This window comes from Polypterus senegalus, chromosome 5, assembly GCF_016835505.1.
Source record: "Polypterus senegalus isolate Bchr_013 chromosome 5, ASM1683550v1, whole genome shotgun sequence".
In the NCBI taxonomy this organism is placed as follows: Eukaryota; Metazoa; Chordata; class Cladistia; order Polypteriformes; family Polypteridae; genus Polypterus; species Polypterus senegalus.
Window position 1 is genome coordinate 120170990 of NC_053158.1, and position 19671 is coordinate 120190660.

The window sequence follows — 19671 nt, forward strand, 5'->3', positions numbered from 1 at the left end:
CTGGACTAAATTTCCTTCTGTGTATCATCTGTTTGATGGATTTAATCAAAGATTTATCTTGATAGTAGACTGAGCTCTAGAAATAAATTCTGTGTCACTATTCATTTTACTTCTGTCATCTATGATGAATTTCCAGGGATCAGTCTCACATCTTTGTGTTGAGGTATTAAAGGGGATAATGGTGGTAATCCAATGATTTCTTTACACATAATATTAATTTTCTTTTATGTTTTGTTTAAATATTTTTTGTTTTACTGTAAATAAACAATTATATCAGATACTGTATTTTGCACTGAAATAAGTGTTGTTTTTATGTGTGTTTTATAAAGTAATACATATTTTTCTTTCTTTCTTTTAAGCTGTTTATGTATATAGCAACCAGACAATTTATGCTACAGATACAGATATAATCTTTCAAGCGGTGACCAATGAAAGAGGCTCTTTGAACTTTGTTTGGTATTTTGGTGATAAACCTCCACAGCAAACATCTTCTCCTACAATAAAAACACAGTATTCAACTGCAAATAGGTATGTCTTTAAATAAATACCATGTAAGATATGCATTACCACAGATATAATCTTAACCATTAGATACGATAAAATATTGGCCTTTTCATAATTTTTGTTCTTCAGCTGAGGAGATGAGTGGAGAATTTGATGGGCCCTCTGCCAAGAAGGTACCTTCACACTCCTCTATTTTGCAACTTTGCCCTGAATGACTGATTTTACTCATCCCTGTGGACTAAGATGGGCATCTCGACTCTTGGGAGATATTTTTGAGATGGAGCTGAAAATTTTCCTTTTCCTCTGGTCCAGACATCCTATCCCTTCTACCTCTTATTATTTCTATCTGTAGTTAAGATCTGTTCTCAGAGAACATGGAGTCCCTCTCTCTTCCACTCTTCTGCCTAATACTCATTTGCTACATATCGCTCCATTATATATAAAACATGTTTGGTTTCTGTTCTGTCCTACACCTTCCTCTCCTCTCCAACCTTCAATTAGGCTGCTCCGTATAACATCCAAGAGGCTGACTGACTTTTTCCCAAGCTCTGTGTTACACTGAAATACCATTATTTTAAAACATCAAAAAATGTTCAGAAAATCTTGATCATCTCCACACACAATTAAATTTGTCAACCGATTGTATTCTAACCCGCAGAGATGCCAACTCATTATTTTTGAAGTCTTTTTTTTTATTTTTGTTATCACTGCCCTCTTTAAACAGTCTGACACATTTTCCTTGTGTTCTGAGGCTGACCTCCTGCTGCTGCCCTCTGGAACTACTGTGTGTCACCAAATGCTTCTGTGATCCTTTCTTCCTCTATTCCCTTGTCTCCTCAGGTCTTCCTCTGTTCCTCCTCATCTTGGACCTTTTTTTTTTTTTGGACAGAGGAATTATGTAAGAAAGGGCAGGGCAGGCAGGCAGGCTCTTTTTTCCTTAGGACATTGCCTTCCTTTAATGTTGGTAATGATGGTGTGATTTTCTGTGTTGTGGTATGCTGAGCCGGTAAAATCACCAAGCCTAAAGTCCCAAGTAGTGTGCAGAGGGCATGCTCAAAAATGTGTGTAATGCCACGAAAAGTGCCTGCTGACACTTTAGTATGCAAGCAATGGTATGTGCATTCTTGCTCCAATGTAGAAGGGAGCTGAGTTTACCTCTGTTACAGCGCGTCTATGTGAAAACAGCAGTGTCAGATGCGGGGGTGGGGTGTGTTTGGGCTCGTGAACGCGGCTGAGATAATAAAACTGACTAAAAAAAAAACAAAGCTAACCTTTACAAGTATCATAGATTACACCTGCTGTTACAGACTGAAATCAAATGTATGTTTTTATTCTAAAATAGTAAGACTGAGAGCAGTTTACTTCTCAAAACGGACTGGTGCAGGATCGAACTCGCAACCTTTTGATTCCCAGTCGGCAGCTGATTCTATTGCGCCACGGAGGCAGTCATAATAAATGGGTGTCAATGTCGCATGTTAAGGCGGCTTTTTGTTTCTGCAGTTATATTTTTGAATAAAAGCGCAATTGTTGTGTTAGATTTGTACCTTTTGTGAAAGTATTTAATACTTCAGGCTTCATACATTATATAGTTTATGCCTACATTTTGTCATCTACTACTATAATATAAAAAACGTTTCTATTTTAACAATGTGTTTACACAGATTACTGTAGAAACGGAACAGACATGGAATGCGTGTGTTCCAAACAACGATCTATTATTTCCACTCTAAAACGCCACTTCACTCCCTGAAAATCAATCAAGGCATGAGCTGGGAGAAGTTTGTGCACATTCTAAGTCGGTAGGGGGATGTAATAGCCGGCTGCTTGCAGCCTGATTTTTATCAGCACATTTAGATGACAAAGGGCGCTGGTGGAGAGCTGTGAACGATTTTAAGAAGCGATTTAAGGTTGGACGGATTTACGAGTTTTTTCGTAGGCTCTGGTAATTCTAGTGTTAAAAGAGCAGATCTAGTTATGGAATACCTGTAGGTGGCGATGAAGGAGAGAATTAAAACAAAACTATGTGCCATTGTGAACAAAGCTACACATCTTTTCTCTGACACAGTACTTTCAGCCAACAAATTATTCAGCAGAAGTGTGTCAGTAAACACTACTGGGGCTCCTTTTTTCAACAGCAATATGCCTGCATAATGCCTTCACGTCAGAGGTTTTCTGTCTTTTTTACTTGTTTTCTTTTTTTTACTCATTATGATGTGTGTTCAGACCATAGTCCTAAATAATCATAGTTTATTTATTTAATTAGCTTCTGTAAAAAGGCCCCATTTAGCCCCTGGGGCAAATAAAGTTCTCTCTGTGTATCGATCACAAAGTAAAAATACATGAAAAAGTGTATTTAAATACTGTATTTGTTATACTGTATATTTACAAATTGATACTAAAAATACTTAAAAATAATTCTGGAATAGGTCTAAAAAATCTGTATCATTATTATTATGATTATTATTATTGTTTATTTTGCATATACCTTTATCTTAAGTGAATTAATAAACAAGCTATAATACATACAAGTAATTAGAAGTACAACGTTCACAACCAGTAAACAGAATTCTGAATACAACAAATGTAGTACTGTTGATATCTGTAGTTCATATAGACAGAGGAAAAACTAGAATTCAAATACAATTAAAGCTACTTAATAACTGATTTGGTCATTCCAGCTGCTAACATCCATGAGCAGAGGAGAAAATAGTCTAAGCAGCTCCATTATAATTTCTTAAAGTATTTTTAAGAGATTCTTGAACATCGGTATATATTTTCAGCAGTCTAGATGGTTAATGGAAGCTCATTCCACAATTTGGGAGCGAGAATTGAGAAACACCGTTCAGCTTTAACTTTACTGGCAAGGGGAACAGTCTGAAAAAAAGCGACTACAGAGCAAAGATTTCTTTAATGATGTATGAAAAGACAAAGACTAAATGTATTGATGTACAGAGTGATACAGAGATCTATAGGACAAAACAAGAGGTTGGACTTGAATGTTTGTTGCGCAAATCTCTTTTCCTGGAACGTAGGAGCAGACCAATATTTGATAAATATCATCCAGGATGTGTTTTTCTTATTATTGTAATATGTAATGTTACTTTGGTTTCATTATAATTGAACTAACCTTATTAAAAAGTGGAAATACGTTTTTTCAAATGTAAGAAATAAAACCTGATTTGATGGTGTAGTGATGGCAAACTTCCTGAAGGCAGAAGTGAATTCAATAGGTTTCTCTGGCTCACCAACGGGGACATAATAGTTATATAAAATTGTATTTACTTCTTTATTTGGATTTTTAGTCAATCACATTTTATCCACTCAAATGGCCACCTATCACACTTAGTATTCAGTTTATTTTCCAAAAAAGCCATATCAAATACAGACTAAAGAACTAAAATATGTTTTCCAATGTTTATTTGTCAATGCAGAATTAATCCTTTCCCTCCCCACTAGTAAAGTGGACTAAGACCATGTTTGTATATTTTAAATTAGTTTGATATATGTACTTACTTTTACCTTTGTTAGTTCTGTAACTTTACATTATTATATGTTTGTTATTTACAGGTATAATGTGTTTGTTACTGCCTCAAATAATCTAAGCTCCTTCACATCAGACATCTATCCCATCACAATAGAAAAAAAAATTAGCCTTAACCGGCTCTTATTTAATGCCTCTGTGTTGGTGAACTGCAGTGTAGTCATGGATTGCCGAATTAATGCTGCATCCAATGCTTCATTTCTCTGGAATTTTGGAGATGGTACAGTCCGAACTGGTAAAACCATAGAAAATCACACTTATAAAAGGTACAGTTGTACACTTTTTGTTTTGTCAGCATTAGTTAGCAATGTTTTGCATATCTGTTTGATCGCACAATGGATATCTGTCTGTGTTTGAGTTATTTGTAAATTTGTGGGCAAAATTGCCTGTGGAGATAGCTGTATTGTTGCTCAATGTGCCTAAATAAAATTAGCCTTCTGTAGGTGTATTTTTGGTTTTGAATGTATGGTTTGTTTTTACCCGTTGTTAACTGTGCAGCCTGATTCTCCACTTATCTAAATATTAACATTTAGAATATTGATATTTTTGAAATTGAAATATTTAATTTTATACTGTTTCATCCTTTATCATATTATTCTCACACGGTTTTCTTTTTCTTTATTAGGGAAGGCGAATTCACAGTGGAAGTGACTGTGTTTAACCACATCAGTTCTGCATCACTTTCAAAGCAGATCTTTGTATTAAGTGCACCTTGTCAACCTCCTCCAGTTAAAAATATGGGACCTTCTAAAGTTCAGGTACAGGGCTGAAGAATTTTTATTGTTTGTTGTAATACATTTTCTTGTGCATCTTTTAGTATGGTATAGTGAATAGGGCATTGGACCTCAAAGCAAACGATTGCTTGATCAGTTTGTACTTCTCAGAAATCACTGCTTAATACTAGAATCCCAGAAGACTACAAAAAAAATGTGTAATCCTGGGCCACCTTAAATTCCTTTGCACTTCTCCATCAACTTCTTTTGTTTTTTGTAAATGTGTCGATCAACACAAGCAGCCTGAGGCCTCATGTATGAACGGTGCGTACGCACACAAATGTTGCCAAGAACTTTTTCACGTTAAAATCACGATGTATAAAACCTACACTTGGCGTAAAGCCACGCACTTTTCCACGGTACCTCATACCTTGTCGTACGCAAGTTCCCCACTCGGTTTTGCAGACTGGCGGCACCCAGCGTCAAAGCAGTCAGTGCTACTGTTCCTGTGTGGTTACTCTTTATTTTCCTGACGCGGCTTTATAAATACACTGAAACTAACCGCATATTGTTTATTAGTGTAATGCATCTGATTGTATTTCACTTGTAACAATATAATGGTCCAGGGAATAGCAATAGTATTCCAAATACCATACCTGCTTTAGCGTTGTAACTCTCACTACACCTTCTTCTTCTTCTTCTTGTTCTTCTTCTTTCAGCTGCTCCCATTAGAAGTTGCCACAGCGGATTATCTTTTTCCATATTACTCTCACTGCACCACTCGGAGTATTTATATCACTGTATCTGGGTGGGGAATCACAGAAGCAGCTGATCGGAAAGAGTATTATTGGTATACAGCTTCAAGCACATGCTGTCTCAGCCATGGCAAAACGTTTCAAAGCCTTTCCTGTACGGACCTCGCGGTTCATAAACCGTTTCATCCCAAGAACTTTAAACACACTCAATCAATTTCTCCTTGTAGAACTATCTGTACTTATAAGTAGAATTACCTCACTGTAAACTTGCACTACAGTTATAATATTGCACAACCTGAGCCACTTTATAAAGCGCGTATTTACATATGATGACTATCATTTTTAAGATGAAATGCAACGTGGCCAAATATGATACCATATTGACATTATACAGCATAAAACTTTAACTTCATTTAAATAATCTATATTCTTCACTGAGTACTGCTGAAATAAATAATTAAACATGCAGGTCGAAGATATTTCAATGTTGTGAAACTCATGTTGAAGAATGTGCTTTAACTCCTATCATTATGAGGCTTAATATGTATTGCACATCTCATTGTATTCGGTTAGTGCGCGACCACGCCAATATATATTGAATATAAAACAGAAAGAGAAAATAACGAGACAGCCAAAATGCTGTAATCGACAAAAGTTAAACACTTGTGTCATGAGAATGTAATGCATAAGATACCATATTGTCCAGTTCTCTGCCCAGGGCCACCACAAGCCTAGAGAGCCCATGAGTACTGCTGTAGTGATTCATGTTTAATAATGTGCTTTAACTCCTACATGATCATCTCAGTATTTTAGTTATTCAGAGAGCTGTAATATCACGAATGTAATGGATTCTTTGTCCAGTTTAAGAAGCAAGTAGTGATTCACACACACAGATCACATAGAAGATCACATACAAAACAAATCATTTAACGTGCTACTTTAATTACAACGTTAATTGAGAAACTGGTTAAATGATTTTAAGATGAAGTTTATGATGTTCTACTTTAATGACAAAATAAACTACATGATTAAAGTGGAAATTTTGAGATTGAAGTTGACATTTCGTGCTTTTTTTTCCCCACTGTGTCCCTTTTTTTCTCTGTACCCTAATAAGCTTTCATAGGACACTCAGACAGTCGGCTACGACTCACCTTTTCATGGTTAATTTGATATTTGACAACTTCTTTTTTTATTTCCGGCACTGTACGACTTTGTGAACATGAGCTTTCAAGTTTCTCCAACACGCTAAGTCACTCGATCAACTTCCTTTTGTTGATTATACCACGGTTTAAATATACAAATAGTATGTTTTTCCTTTGCCTCCACTTGGTATTCGCTGAAATTCTTATTTTCCCCCGTGCTTTTCCCATTGTCCTTTCACAGAAGGCTGCACTTAAGGGCGATTTATATTGATTTGCATATTCAAAGAGGCGTAATTCTTGGAGGAGTTGGGGCGAGACAGAAGGCACGTGCACGAGCATTACTTTTCACACTGACCGGGATTTATGGAGCAGTAGAACGCGGAAGATGGAGTAGGCACAGATTCGTGCATCTGGATTTTTCTGTGCGTAAGCACTTTTCGGCTTTTGTGCTTACGTCATGTTCTAGTGTGAATTCTATGCACGGCGTTATACATGAGGCCCCGCTGTCCCATACCCCCTACCAATGGAGCTTAACTCGGTCAAAAAGCTGTCACACCTCAAGCCTTGTTTATCTCGGTGTGAGGTGCCTGGAGCTGTATAGGGTAAATAATATATTATTTGAAACATATGCATTTCATGTGTGTTTCGTGTCTACAATGATCTGTGTAAGTGTAGGATGGCAGGAAATGCTAGAAATGCTGAACACATAATGAAAACAGTGTTTTCATGTTTTAGTACTAACGAAAAAATTGACATGAAGTGTATAATGTGTGAAGACTGAAGTCCAAATATCAAATAAACACTTTCACAAAAGGTACACGTATAACAAAACAAGTGCACTTTTATTCAAGAATATTACCAAAGAAAAATAGATCTGGTTAGGGTATGACACTGATGCGACCACTTTGGTGGTACAGCAATAAGAACTGCTGATTCATAATCAAGAGGTCGCAGGTTCATCCTGGCCACTTCCCAGAATTATCTTTTTGAGTAGTAAGCTGCTCTTATTTTTACTATTATACAGTAGAAACATACATTTAATTTGAGTCTGTAACAGCCAGTGTAAATTTGCGGTACTTGCAAAGGTTAGCATTTTTTTTAATCAGTTTTATTCTCTCTCTCACATTCACACTACCCCCGATCTGACATTGCTTTTTTCAAATAAAGATGCACTATAACAGAGGCGAACTCAGATGACAATGAGCAAGGCATGTCAAGCTCGCCAAGGTGTTACGCAAAGTTCTGTTTGTGATTGTTTTCTGGTGGTCTTTATATAAAAAAAAAAAATTATATGTTACTAATACCTGTATACCTGACTGTGTATGTGCCCAGAAAAAGATGTCTGACTACATTCTTGTACCATTGCATGGCACTGTCAGATCTAAACACTAGCATGGAGAGCCGTTCATATAGTGAAGAGTCTATAGCTGCAGGAGGAAGCTGCCACCACACTTTTTATAGTATTACACATATACTTAATCAGCATGTCCGTGTCGATCAAACACAGGAAGCTCTGCAGTCTACTTGTGACTTTAGATAATGATAATGTAATAGTGAATGCACTAAACATGCATTATTTTTTTTTTTTCCATTTACAAGTGTAAGAAAGTTGATAACCTCCCAACAGTCAAGAAGATACATTTACTGTATCTCTTTGGTGTTTTGGGAATTGCAGAGGGAGAAGTGTTAATTAGATTAATTATGTTAAAAACTAATAAACCACCAGTACCAGGTAATAGTTATCATTGTGTGTTTAAGGAAGTTGGTGAGTACATAAATGCTTTAAGCTTATTTTTTGAAAAAAACATTGTACTTTAGGCGATTCTTAAGGACTGGAGTCTAACAAATATCCCATTATATTAAAATGGTGATCAGATTAAGAATCACATGGCATGAGTAGTTTTCATGGGTTCAGATGGGGGTGGGGGCATCTGTGTTTTGTTAATTTGCAGAAATTCTATTTTGAAGCAACAAAAACGTACAATCAGGGAGGTGCATGTGATGCTTTGTGAGCAGGTCACTTAACATATCAGTTCTTCAGTTCTTTAAAAACAATTGTAAATATATCCTAGTTTTAAGTCACCTTAAGTGAAAATGTTGATCAAATAATAACAATAATGTATATGTAGAAACAAACAAATAAACCTAATGTTGAACATCTGATTAAGTTCATCTAGATCATGAGTAAAATGATACATTTAATAATTTAATAGTGATTACCAGGTTAATGTCAAAGTATTTAGAGCATACTGTAAATATTCATAATATCATTAATTCAGCCACAAGTGAAGGAGTGCTTCAGTATTCCATAGTTGAAAAGAGGTCTGAACAAAATTGACGTTGATCTTACTGTTCAGTATGCCTCTATCTTAATCTGGTAATAGTAATAAATTAAGTCATAAAAATAATTGCAAAAAGAACTGGAGGTTCAAATTAAAAGACCATAATAAATTTAGAAGTGGACTTCTTTCATACACTTAATTGAGCTGTTGCAGGGCAATGAGTGCTTTACTATATTTATCATTAAATATACCTCAAAAAGACACTGCCTCATTTGTGATAGGGTATAATTCTGAAGGATCCTGAAGTGTTGGCAAACTATTGTCCAATTTCCAACCTTCCATTTTTGTCTAAGATATTGGAAAAGGTGGTTTTGGTTCAGCTTCAGGATCACCTCAAAAAATTCAATCTGTTTGAAAAATTTCAATCTGGTTTCCGATTACAGTACAGACACAACCCTGGTCAGAGTCCCCAATGACCTTCTGATGGCCACTGAGACTAGGGCTCTCCATCACTCCTTATCCTTCTGGATCTCACAGCTGCATTTGATACGGTAGATTATAATGTTCTCTTCCATCGGCTCCACTATATAATTGGACTTTCTGGCATTCCTTTGGAGTGGTTCAAGTCCTATCTTACAGATAGGGCCGAGTATGTGGCCCTGGAGGATGCTAAATCTCATACCCACACTGTCATCTGTGGGGTCCCACGAGAATCAGTCCTTGTGCCAACCCTTTTTAATATCTATATGCAACCCCTGGGTCCCATCATCCACAGGCATGCAGTTTCATTCCATTGCTATGCGGATGATATGCAGCTCTATGTGAGACTGAATTCGACTTTTTACACCTCCAACTCTTTCCTCCTGCTTGGATGAGATTGAGGCTTGGATGTCCAAGAACCTTCTTAAGCTGAACAGCACCAGAACTGAAGCTCTTTTAATTGGTACCCACAATACCTTAAGGAACTTCTTATATTATAATCCACTACAAGAAACCTTCTTCTTGCAAATACCTATCGCCTTTGCCCCCCCATGGCCAAACTTCGTACAATGGGTGACTAAGCCTTTGCAGTTCCTGCTCCACGGCTCTGGAATCCCCTAACTGAGAACACAGCAGATTGTGGGCAGTTTTAAGAAACAGTTAAAGACTATTCTATTTAGGAAAGCATATTAACAAAATTGCTTCTAGTTATTTTTATCTTAGTTTTTATCTTGTTTCTTTGTTTTAATTTTTTTTATGTAGCACTTTGAGGTTTACTACAAATGTAAAGTGCCTTATAAATACATTTATTATAATAATAATAATAATAATAATAATGCTTTTTTTGTAATTAGTATTTAAACAATCATGTATATAAATGTTAAGTTCATGTTCATTCACCTGAACTACAGTGTTATCATTGCTTGCATGTCTGAACAGCATGCAACACAATGCCACTCTCTGTCATCATTTAAAAAAATTCTCTTTATTATTGTTATTGATGCAAAAATAGCCATGTAAAAAGTAGGGTCATATTTATTTAGGAAAAGTTACACAAAATGATACCTCAGAAGTCCATTAAATACAAGGCTTTAAATATTTCTATATGCCAATTTATAGACTGTATTTGAACAATTTCAAAACAGTGCTGATTAAGTGTTTCCTGTTATATAAAGTTCTAGGGTAAAAATGCGTTTTATTCTGAAAGTTTGGCAAATGTCCAAACTGGCAAGTGGAGCAAATTACCTGAATAAATCTAATACACACCATTAGTCATCACATCATACACCACCCCAATTCATTTACTATTCAGTCTGTATAAACAGTATGATTAAATAATTCAAAATACTTATTTTACATTTTCATATTCTTCTTACACGTCTATAGGCAGCATTCATTTAGTATAAAAATATTGTATGTTAAAATGTCATAATAAAATATAATCTTATATAATTACAGTATATATTTTTATTGTACATCAAATGTTGTGCAATATCTTAGTGAAGAAATTGAAGTCAAACTGTTGTTGAATCTTATTGATCCTGACAAATGTAATGTAAATTAATATTAAGCCATATGTAAATAGTTCTTTTCCTTATTCTTTGTACCATCTTGTAGGTGAGACGATATCAGAACTTGGTACTAGGGGTGACTTTTGAAGCTGATATCCAGTGTAGCACATTCCGTGGCATAACTTACAAGTGGAACCTGTATGATTCAAGTGGAGTTTCAGTAACATTTTTGCAGATTGACACCAATAAACAGACTATTGAAATCCCTAAACATTTTCTTTCATATGGAAACTATACAGCTGTTGCAAAGGTAAGAATTTTCAAAGTAAACAATTTAAAGAACAGTTAACAATCAAATCACTAAATTATTTTGAATAAATTTACTGTGTGTTACATGTAAAAAGTGCATTGTTTGTAAGACATCGACATATTATGAGAGGGGATAGTGCTATATCTACTAGTAAAAGAGCATTTCCTGTGCACATGTTAAAATACATTGTGAAACAGTTTCCCCACTTTTAATAAATGTTGATCACAAGGATTATTTTACTTGTACTGCGAAAATTTTCATTGTGGCACAAGCTTATACCAAGTTACAGTTGCTACTTGACTTTATAAAGACGCAAAATTTTCAATGACTGCATGTTTTTCGTATAATGCTAAAATTCTAGATGTAATATCTAGATTATCATGGCTGTTTTGGATTTACAGTCCGTTTGGGGCTCGTTACTTTTCTGTGCACAGTGCTATTGGAATGACCCTGCTTTGGACAGAGTGGATTATTGAAGTAGTGAATTGATTCCTGTGATAACATTTGCTAGTGACTTTCTCTAATCAAAAGGCAATATGAAGAAACACTCTCTTACTGTTCCACTGCCACAAATACAACCTGTTCTCATACATAAGATCTGTTTTCCTAGTCGTTCTGATGAATTTCCACATAAGTTTGCATAGTGTGATCTTAATTGTTATTCGCTGTTGTTGCATTAGTATGCTTTTATGGTATATGCCCTAAATCAGCTTAAAAGGATACTGAAAATTTGGTTATTCTTTATTCTATAATTATTTTTTGTTAGTATGGCATTTACACACTAATACTATATCTGCACTTTACCCCCATGGTACAATGTTCTCCTCCTAGATTCAAAGACTTGCTTATAAGGTTCATTCATAATTCTGAATTGGCCTGTTGGTTTCTGTCTTGTACCAAGTGCTACCAGGACAGCATAGCAATGCAATTTTCTGGTTCATCTTCTGCAGAATAGGGTCACAGCGACCACATAAGCAAAATAAACACTGACAGCCCTTCCAGAGTCCTGTTTTTTCCTAGATCTAGCATTTGAGGCAGCTTGTCAGCTCTTTTATCTCCACTTTTATCACATTTTTATTTTTGACAAAACTCTTTCCTCTCTATCACACCTCGAGGTTAAAAAATTATATGGGATCCCAAAAAACTCCCATTTTTTTGGTGGATTGGTTCTAAGTTTCAAATCATTGAGTGGTAGCATTCAATACATGCAGTAATATGTGAAAAATAAAATGGCAAGAAATGTTTATTTTATCATTGTTTTTGTTATTTCAGGTCCAAGTAATAGGATCTGTGGTATACAGTAACTACACTGTACCCATTGAAGTGCTGCCAACGTCTCCTGTCAGTGTGATTAGAGGTGGTACAAATGTATTTTTTTCAAAAAATAATGACTCCTTAATAACTTTGGATGGGCGTGACTCCTATGATCCTGATTACCCGGAAAACAGAATAAGGTACAATCAATTTGAAACCAAAATGTTAATTTGCAAATGGATTTGTAGCCTTTAAATTCTTGTTCAATGATTTAAAAGTGGTAACATCAAGCTAATGGTTACTCAGTTTAGTTATGCATTATATCTGATTAAACATTTGGTAGCATGTCTAATATATTAGCTGTATCAAAGTCAAATCAACTACATGATGGATGTATGAAATAATAGATAATAATGTTTAAATTTAATTACAGTATTTCATGTTTTTATTGCTTTATAGTATTGTGTTTTAAGGGTAAATTAATGTTCAACAAATCTAGAATAGATACCTTTGTTGCTCTGTAATTTGTTTACAAATGGTTGGTAAGAGACAGATAAACCCAACCATATCTGTGTGATAAACAGTGGTACAATTAAATCATTTTCGCTAGCATTATACTTTATACTTCTATCTTAAACTGTTAAAACATCAAGAAAATGACAATATAACAGAAATTATCTTTATGTATGAGGTTTTCAGAATAGTGTAGGACCAGCCTCTATTCCTAAATATTACAAATTAACACATCATATTTAGACAAATTTACACCAGGGACAAATAATGTAATAAAATACTCTCATACCTGCTTAATCTAATCCGGGGTCATAAAGGGCCAGAGCCTATTCCAAATGATAAAAAAGTGTAAAAAAAATACATTCTTGCAAAAATAACGTATGCTGCTATTTAATAAAGTTATATTGTCATTTTGGTAAGTAAATGCTGTATCTGTATGCTTCAATTAGTTTTTTTTTTTAATGAAACTTATTTTTAAATTAAAGAGTTCAAATGTAGTTATTATTTTGCTTAATTTCAGCTTCTGTAAATAGTATTGTATTACAGAAAAAAATTGTTATTTTAAGTATCATAAAGATATGAGCTCTCAGGTTTTATGGTAATATATAAAAGCTTTAGTCTGTTTATAAAGTTTAATATTCTCTATTACTTTGGTTGTTTCAGCTTCATCTGGACTTGCATGCCAGTTAGCAGAATATCTTCAGGATGCTTTGACAAAAGTATTATTTTGAATCTGGCAGTGGTCACGTTCACAGCATCTTCACTTAAAAGTGATTTTGACCAGTTCCAATTCACTTTGAGGGTAAATAGTGGAAGCCGGTCATCAACATCAGATGTTTTTGTGAATTTCCAGAAAAATATACAAATGTGAGTTAAATTTGACCAATATACTGTATATCATTTAAATGACTTGGTATATTTGGTATAATTATACATTCAGTTTCCTTTTATTGAATATATAATATCGAAACTTCAACTAAATATGTGTATATTTTGGCAACCACTAAGTAACTAGTTGTTTACAGTGTTATTAGACTTTTTTTCTTTTTTCTCTCCACGTAATGGGACTGTTTAAAATCATGCCCAAGGTTTATCGTATCTGGACAGTACTATCATAAGTTATCTCAATTTTCAAGGGAACTACTTAACATCATACTCTCAGTTTAATGCACCTGGGGCCTCATGTATAATGCCGTGCGTAGAACTCGCACTATAACATGGCGTAAGCACAAAAGCCGAAATGTGCTTACGCACAGAAAAATCCAGATGCAGGAATCTGTGCGTACTCCAACTTCCACGTTCTTCCGCTACATAAATCCCGATCAGCGTGAAAAGTAACGCTCGTGCACGCGCTTTATGTAACGCCTCAACTCCTCCCAGAATTATGCCTCTTTGAATATGCAAATGAATATAAATCGCCCTTAAGCTCAGCCTTCTGTGAAAAGACAATGGGAAAAGCACGGGGGGAAATATATGAATTTCAGCGAATACCAAGTGGAGGCAAAGGAAAAACATACTATTTGTTCAAATAAACCGTGGTATAATCAACAAAAGGAAGTTGATCGAGTGACATAGGGTGTTGGAGAAACTTGAAAGCTCACTTTCACAAAATCGCACAGTGCCGGAAATAAAAAAGTCTCATATCAAAGTCGCTGTGAAAAGGCGAGTTGTAGCCCACTGTCTGAGTGTCATATGAAAGCTTATTAGGGTACAGAGAAAAAAAGGCGCACAGTGGGGAAAAAGCACGAAATGTCAACTTCAATCTCGACATTTCCACTTTAATCACGTAGTTTATTTTGTCACTAGCAAAATACCCGCACTTCGCAACGGCGAAGTATTGCCTTAAAATTTTTATTAAGAAGAAAAGTAAACCTTTTTAAACTGAGGGAAAAAAAGACCAATAATTTGTCAAGGATCTCTTTGTATACCACATTATCAGTTCGGCCCTCCGGTTGTAATATGACCAAACTGTGCGCTGAGCTTACTCTTGAGCATGCAATGTACAGTTGGCCATGTGAAAAGTAATCTTGTCTCAAATCTCACAGCTTGGATTGCTGCTGTCATAATCGGTTTGAGTTTCATGGTTTGTTTCAATTACGACAGTATTTGCAGGACTTGTGTTGAAGTAAGTCAAGCGTTGTAAGCATACAACTGGTTTCATCGATAACTTCACATCCAGCTTTTGAGAGTTAAAACATTCATAAACATCGAAGTGTCCACTACTGAAATCGTCACCTGTGAATCTAAGATGTTTAAGAGGCATTGGCGATTGTCGAAAGGTGTAAAATATTTGGCCATTTCGGTACACTTGAAAGCGACAACCGAACAATTCAGCGGCAGCCATCAACTCACATGCAGAACCATAGGTGAAGGGCTTAAGCATTTCACTCTTATAGTGCTCCTGTGTAGTATAATTATCTCCTGTACCATCATCAGTCCACACCTTGAACCTTTCCCAGTCATTCAATACATAAGACACAATGTTCCTCCGGATATCAAGAGTGAGCCTGATATGGCCGTGCAATATGTAACACAGAGAATGTAAAAGGCAGGTGCCATCTCTGGGCATGGAAACCACTCGGTAAGTGGCAGTTCTTTGATCAATGGTGATCACCTCAATAGACATGTTAATGGGGGTACGGTTGGAATGATAAAAGAAATGGGTATCTGAACAATGTAAAGTAAGTCTAAAATACCTACACAATAACTACTAATCGTAATAAATGAACAATAAAACAGCGGAGAAGCCGTGGATTAAATAAAAAGGCTGTAGTTACCAGCAGGGATACGTGAATTCCGTGGCAAAGCAAGGAAGAGAATGTAGAGACTGGAGCAACGGATGGCCTTATATAGGCAGGCAGCCAACAACGTGGGAGGCGTTGGGATGGGGGACCCAACGTCGCCTCACATGGTGACCGAGCTGCAGGCTATGGACGTATATATTTACGCAAGTAGGATTCAGTTAGCGTTGGGAACCCAAGTACCAAATTTTTTGAAGATGAGCCCATAAGTAACAAAGACCATTGAAAAGTTCAATATGGCAGCTGACAGTGGCGTCATACCACCGAAATAAGTACCAAATTTCAGCGTTCTACCTACACGGGAAGTTGGAAAGTTCAATATGGCGGCCAACAGTGGCGTCATACCATCAAAATAAGTACGTACATCGGTTTCAGTTAGTGCAGGGAAGCCGCCTACCAAATTTCGAGAAGATGGGGCCATAAATAAGAAAGTTCAACATGGCGGACGTTGTCGACCGTTGCGTGTAGAATTTCGAAATGAAACCTGCTTAACTTTTGTAAGTAAGCTGTAAGGAATAAGCCTGCCAAATTTCAGCCTTCTACCTACACAACAACAACAACATTTATTTATGTAGCACATTTTCATACAAAAAGTAGCTCAAAGTGCTCTACATAATGAAGAATAGAAAAATAAGACACAGTAAGAAAAATAAAATAAGTCAACATTAATTAACATAGAATAAGAGTAAGGTCCAATGGCCAGGGTGGACAGAAAAAACAAAAAAAACTCCAGACGGCTGGAGAAAAAAATAAAATCTGTAGGGATTCCAGACCATTAGACTGCCCAGTCCCTCTGCACGGGAAGTTGGAGAATTAGTGATGAGTGAGTGAGGGCTTTGCCTTTTATTAGTATAGATTAAAGTAGAACATCATAAACTTCCTCCTAAAATCGTTTAATTAACCAGTTTCTCAAATCGCATCGTAATTAAAGTAGCACGTTAAATGCTTTGTTTTGTATTTGATCTTCTATATTCTCTATGTGTGTGAATCACAACTTGCTTCTTAAACTGGCTCTCTTCCTCCAACTGGACACAGAATCCATTACATTCGTGATATTACAGCTCTCTGAAAAACTAAAATACTGAGATGTATATGTGACATCATTTTCATGATGATAGGAGTTAAAGCACGTTATTAAACATGGGTTTCACGGCGCAGTGATTGTGTGAGACCTTCGATGAAATTATTTATTGCAGCAGTACTCAGGAGCGACTCTAGGCTTGTGGTGGCACTGGGCAGAGGATGAATCTGTGGCTCCTTCGCCCGCCAATGTCATTATGGTATCTTATGCACGGTGGATGGCCACGCCCGTTGCGGACACTGCATAGCCGCCTTGTGCTCATGACACAGGCATTTAACTTTTGCCAAAATTTGTCGCTGCGTTTTTAGCTTTGTTGTTGTTTCCTCTTTCTGTTTTATATTCAATATATATTGGCGTAGCCGCCACTGCAGTCCTTGCTTTTCTTTCCCCAAATACCCAATCACCACACAATCAGCTCTGTAATAGAAGTTAAGCCATCTGTAAGCTTAGAGCTCCGATTCTTCAAAACGTTTAAGGAACATTGAAATATCTTCGTAGTACATGTTTAATTATTCACTCCCGGTGAAGAATATAGATTATTTAAATGAAGTTAAAGTTTTATCTGTATAATAAACATATTTTGCTGCATTTCACCTTAAAAATGATATTGTCATCATATGTAAATACGCGCTTTATAAAGTGGCTCAGGTTGTGTGATATTATAACTGTAGTGCAAGTTTACAGTAGGGTGATTGTACTTATAAGTACAAACAGTTCTACAAGGAGCAATTGATTGAGTGCGTTTATAGTTCTTGGGATGAAACTGTTTCTGAGCCGCGAGGTCCGTACAGGAAAGGCTTTGAAACGTTTTGCTGTGGCTGAGACAGCGTGTCCTTGAAGCTGTATACCGATAATTCTCTTTCCGATCAGCTGCTGCTGTGATTCACACTCAGATACAGTGATATAAATACTCCGAGTGGTGCAGTGAGAGTAATATGGAAAAAGATGATCCGCTGGTGCAACTCCTAACGGGAGCAGCTGGAAGAAGAAGGTGCAGTGAGAGTAACAATGCTAAAACAGTTATGGTATTTGCAATACTATGACTATTCCCTGGACCATTGTTACAAGTTAATTACAATCAGATGTGTTACACTAATAAACAATATGCGGTTAGTTTTAGTGTATTTATAAAGCCACGTCAGGAAAATAAGGTGTAACCACACAGGAACAGTAGTACTGCTTTGACGCTGGGTGGCGCCAGTCTGCAAAACCGAACGGAGAACTTGCGTACGACAGGGTATGAGGTACTGTGGAAAAGTGCGTGGCTTTACGCCAAGTGTAGGTTTTATACATCACGATTTGAACGTGGAAAAGTTCTTACGCAACATTTCTGCGCGTACGCACCGTTTATACATGAGGCCCCTGGACTGTACTATCATAAGATATCTCAATTTTGATGTTTATTACACCGTTGCTGTGGATTTGTTTTGGATGGATTCTGTCACATTGCATGTCGGAGGAGTGGGACTTTTATGAAGTGTGGTCTATCCTCACTTATAAAGGCAAAATGGAGGAGAAGGGCTGGTGGGGAGAAAGGGACTAAGTTACTTCTTATTTATCATTTTTACACTAACAAGTATAAGTGCTAACATGATAGCAGGCTCTGTAGCCACCGTACTCTGCAACAATATGAAATCAAGGTTAAAGCTATTGTATGAAACAATGTACTACTTTTACTTAAGTTTACAAAATTTCCTCAAAAGTTCAGAAGCAGTGTGTCTCTGACTAAACAGTGAACTTTGTGAGGTGACATGTCAAAGGTCTCAATCATGATCTAAAGAGAAAAAAAAAGTATTTTCTTACTTAACAGTTCTAAATGCCAATATGGTATTTTTACAGGAGACTCACTTAAGTAGGGACAAGTTTCAGTTGAAAAGGGATTAGATTGGCCAAATCCTCCATTCCAGCTATACAAAGAAAATCAGAGGTGTTGGAATCTTAATAAAAAAGCAATCTCTTTTGTAGTATCGGGCACCCTTCAGGATTACATAATATGTCATGGTGATGGGTAATTTATTTCAATCTAAAGTCATTTTGATAAATATCTACAGTAATCCCTCCTCGATCACGGGGGTTGCGTTCCAGACCCCCCCACGATAGGTTACAATCCACAAAGTAGAAACCATATGTTTGTATGGTTATTTATATATACTTTAAGCCCTTATAAACTCTCCCACACTGTTTATAAATATTCCCTGCACAGTTAATAAGCATAAACCCTTTGTATCCTCTTAGATATTATTAGGTACGATTCATTGAAATTATGTATATAAACACACTGTTTATATACAGTAAAACCTAAATAGTATTTTAAAGATATCGAGTGTCTCCGATATCACATATGTTACAGCCATTACGATAGACAGGCCACCAGCAATAAATATGTACAATGCAAGAAAAATTGTATACAGTAAATGTATACAGTAAATGCGTGTACAGTGACACTTAACGTACGTACATGTACTAAGTACTGTAAGTAGAAAATTAATTATGGTTACTCACTAAAAATGTCACGATGACTTACCCCATAATGATGAGTTTAGTTTTACTGCACAACAAAGGAGAGTGTCACAGCTCTTCTAAAGGAGCCTCTTCAGGTGACTGTGTAGCACCGCCGTTGTAATTCTTCCGGCAGTCTTCAATCCAAATCCCTAGAGCAGATTCGATCCATACTACTGCCTTATTACATCCACTTACAACTCGTTTTGCACCCTGTTTAAAAGGACACTGCAGCCATAGATCTTATATTCCTTTCCTACATTTTAAATAAAAAGAATCGTAGCC

The 19671-nt window shown here is 36.2% G+C and overlaps 1 protein-coding gene across 1 annotated transcript in view; it reads left to right on the plus strand.

Moving 5' to 3' along the window:
• LOC120529897 (polycystic kidney disease protein 1-like 1) overlaps positions 1–19671 on the plus strand; it is a 256167-nt gene that overhangs the window by 15065 nt on the left and 221431 nt on the right. Inside the window, exons 5-10 of the mRNA XM_039754112.1 lie at positions 360–528; positions 4072–4311; positions 4671–4803; positions 11035–11238; positions 12511–12692; positions 13669–13872. Coding sequence (XP_039610046.1) covers positions 360–528; positions 4072–4311; positions 4671–4803; positions 11035–11238; positions 12511–12692; positions 13669–13872 — 1132 coding nt within the window. The remainder of the gene's footprint in view (positions 1–359; positions 529–4071; positions 4312–4670; positions 4804–11034; positions 11239–12510; positions 12693–13668; positions 13873–19671) is intronic.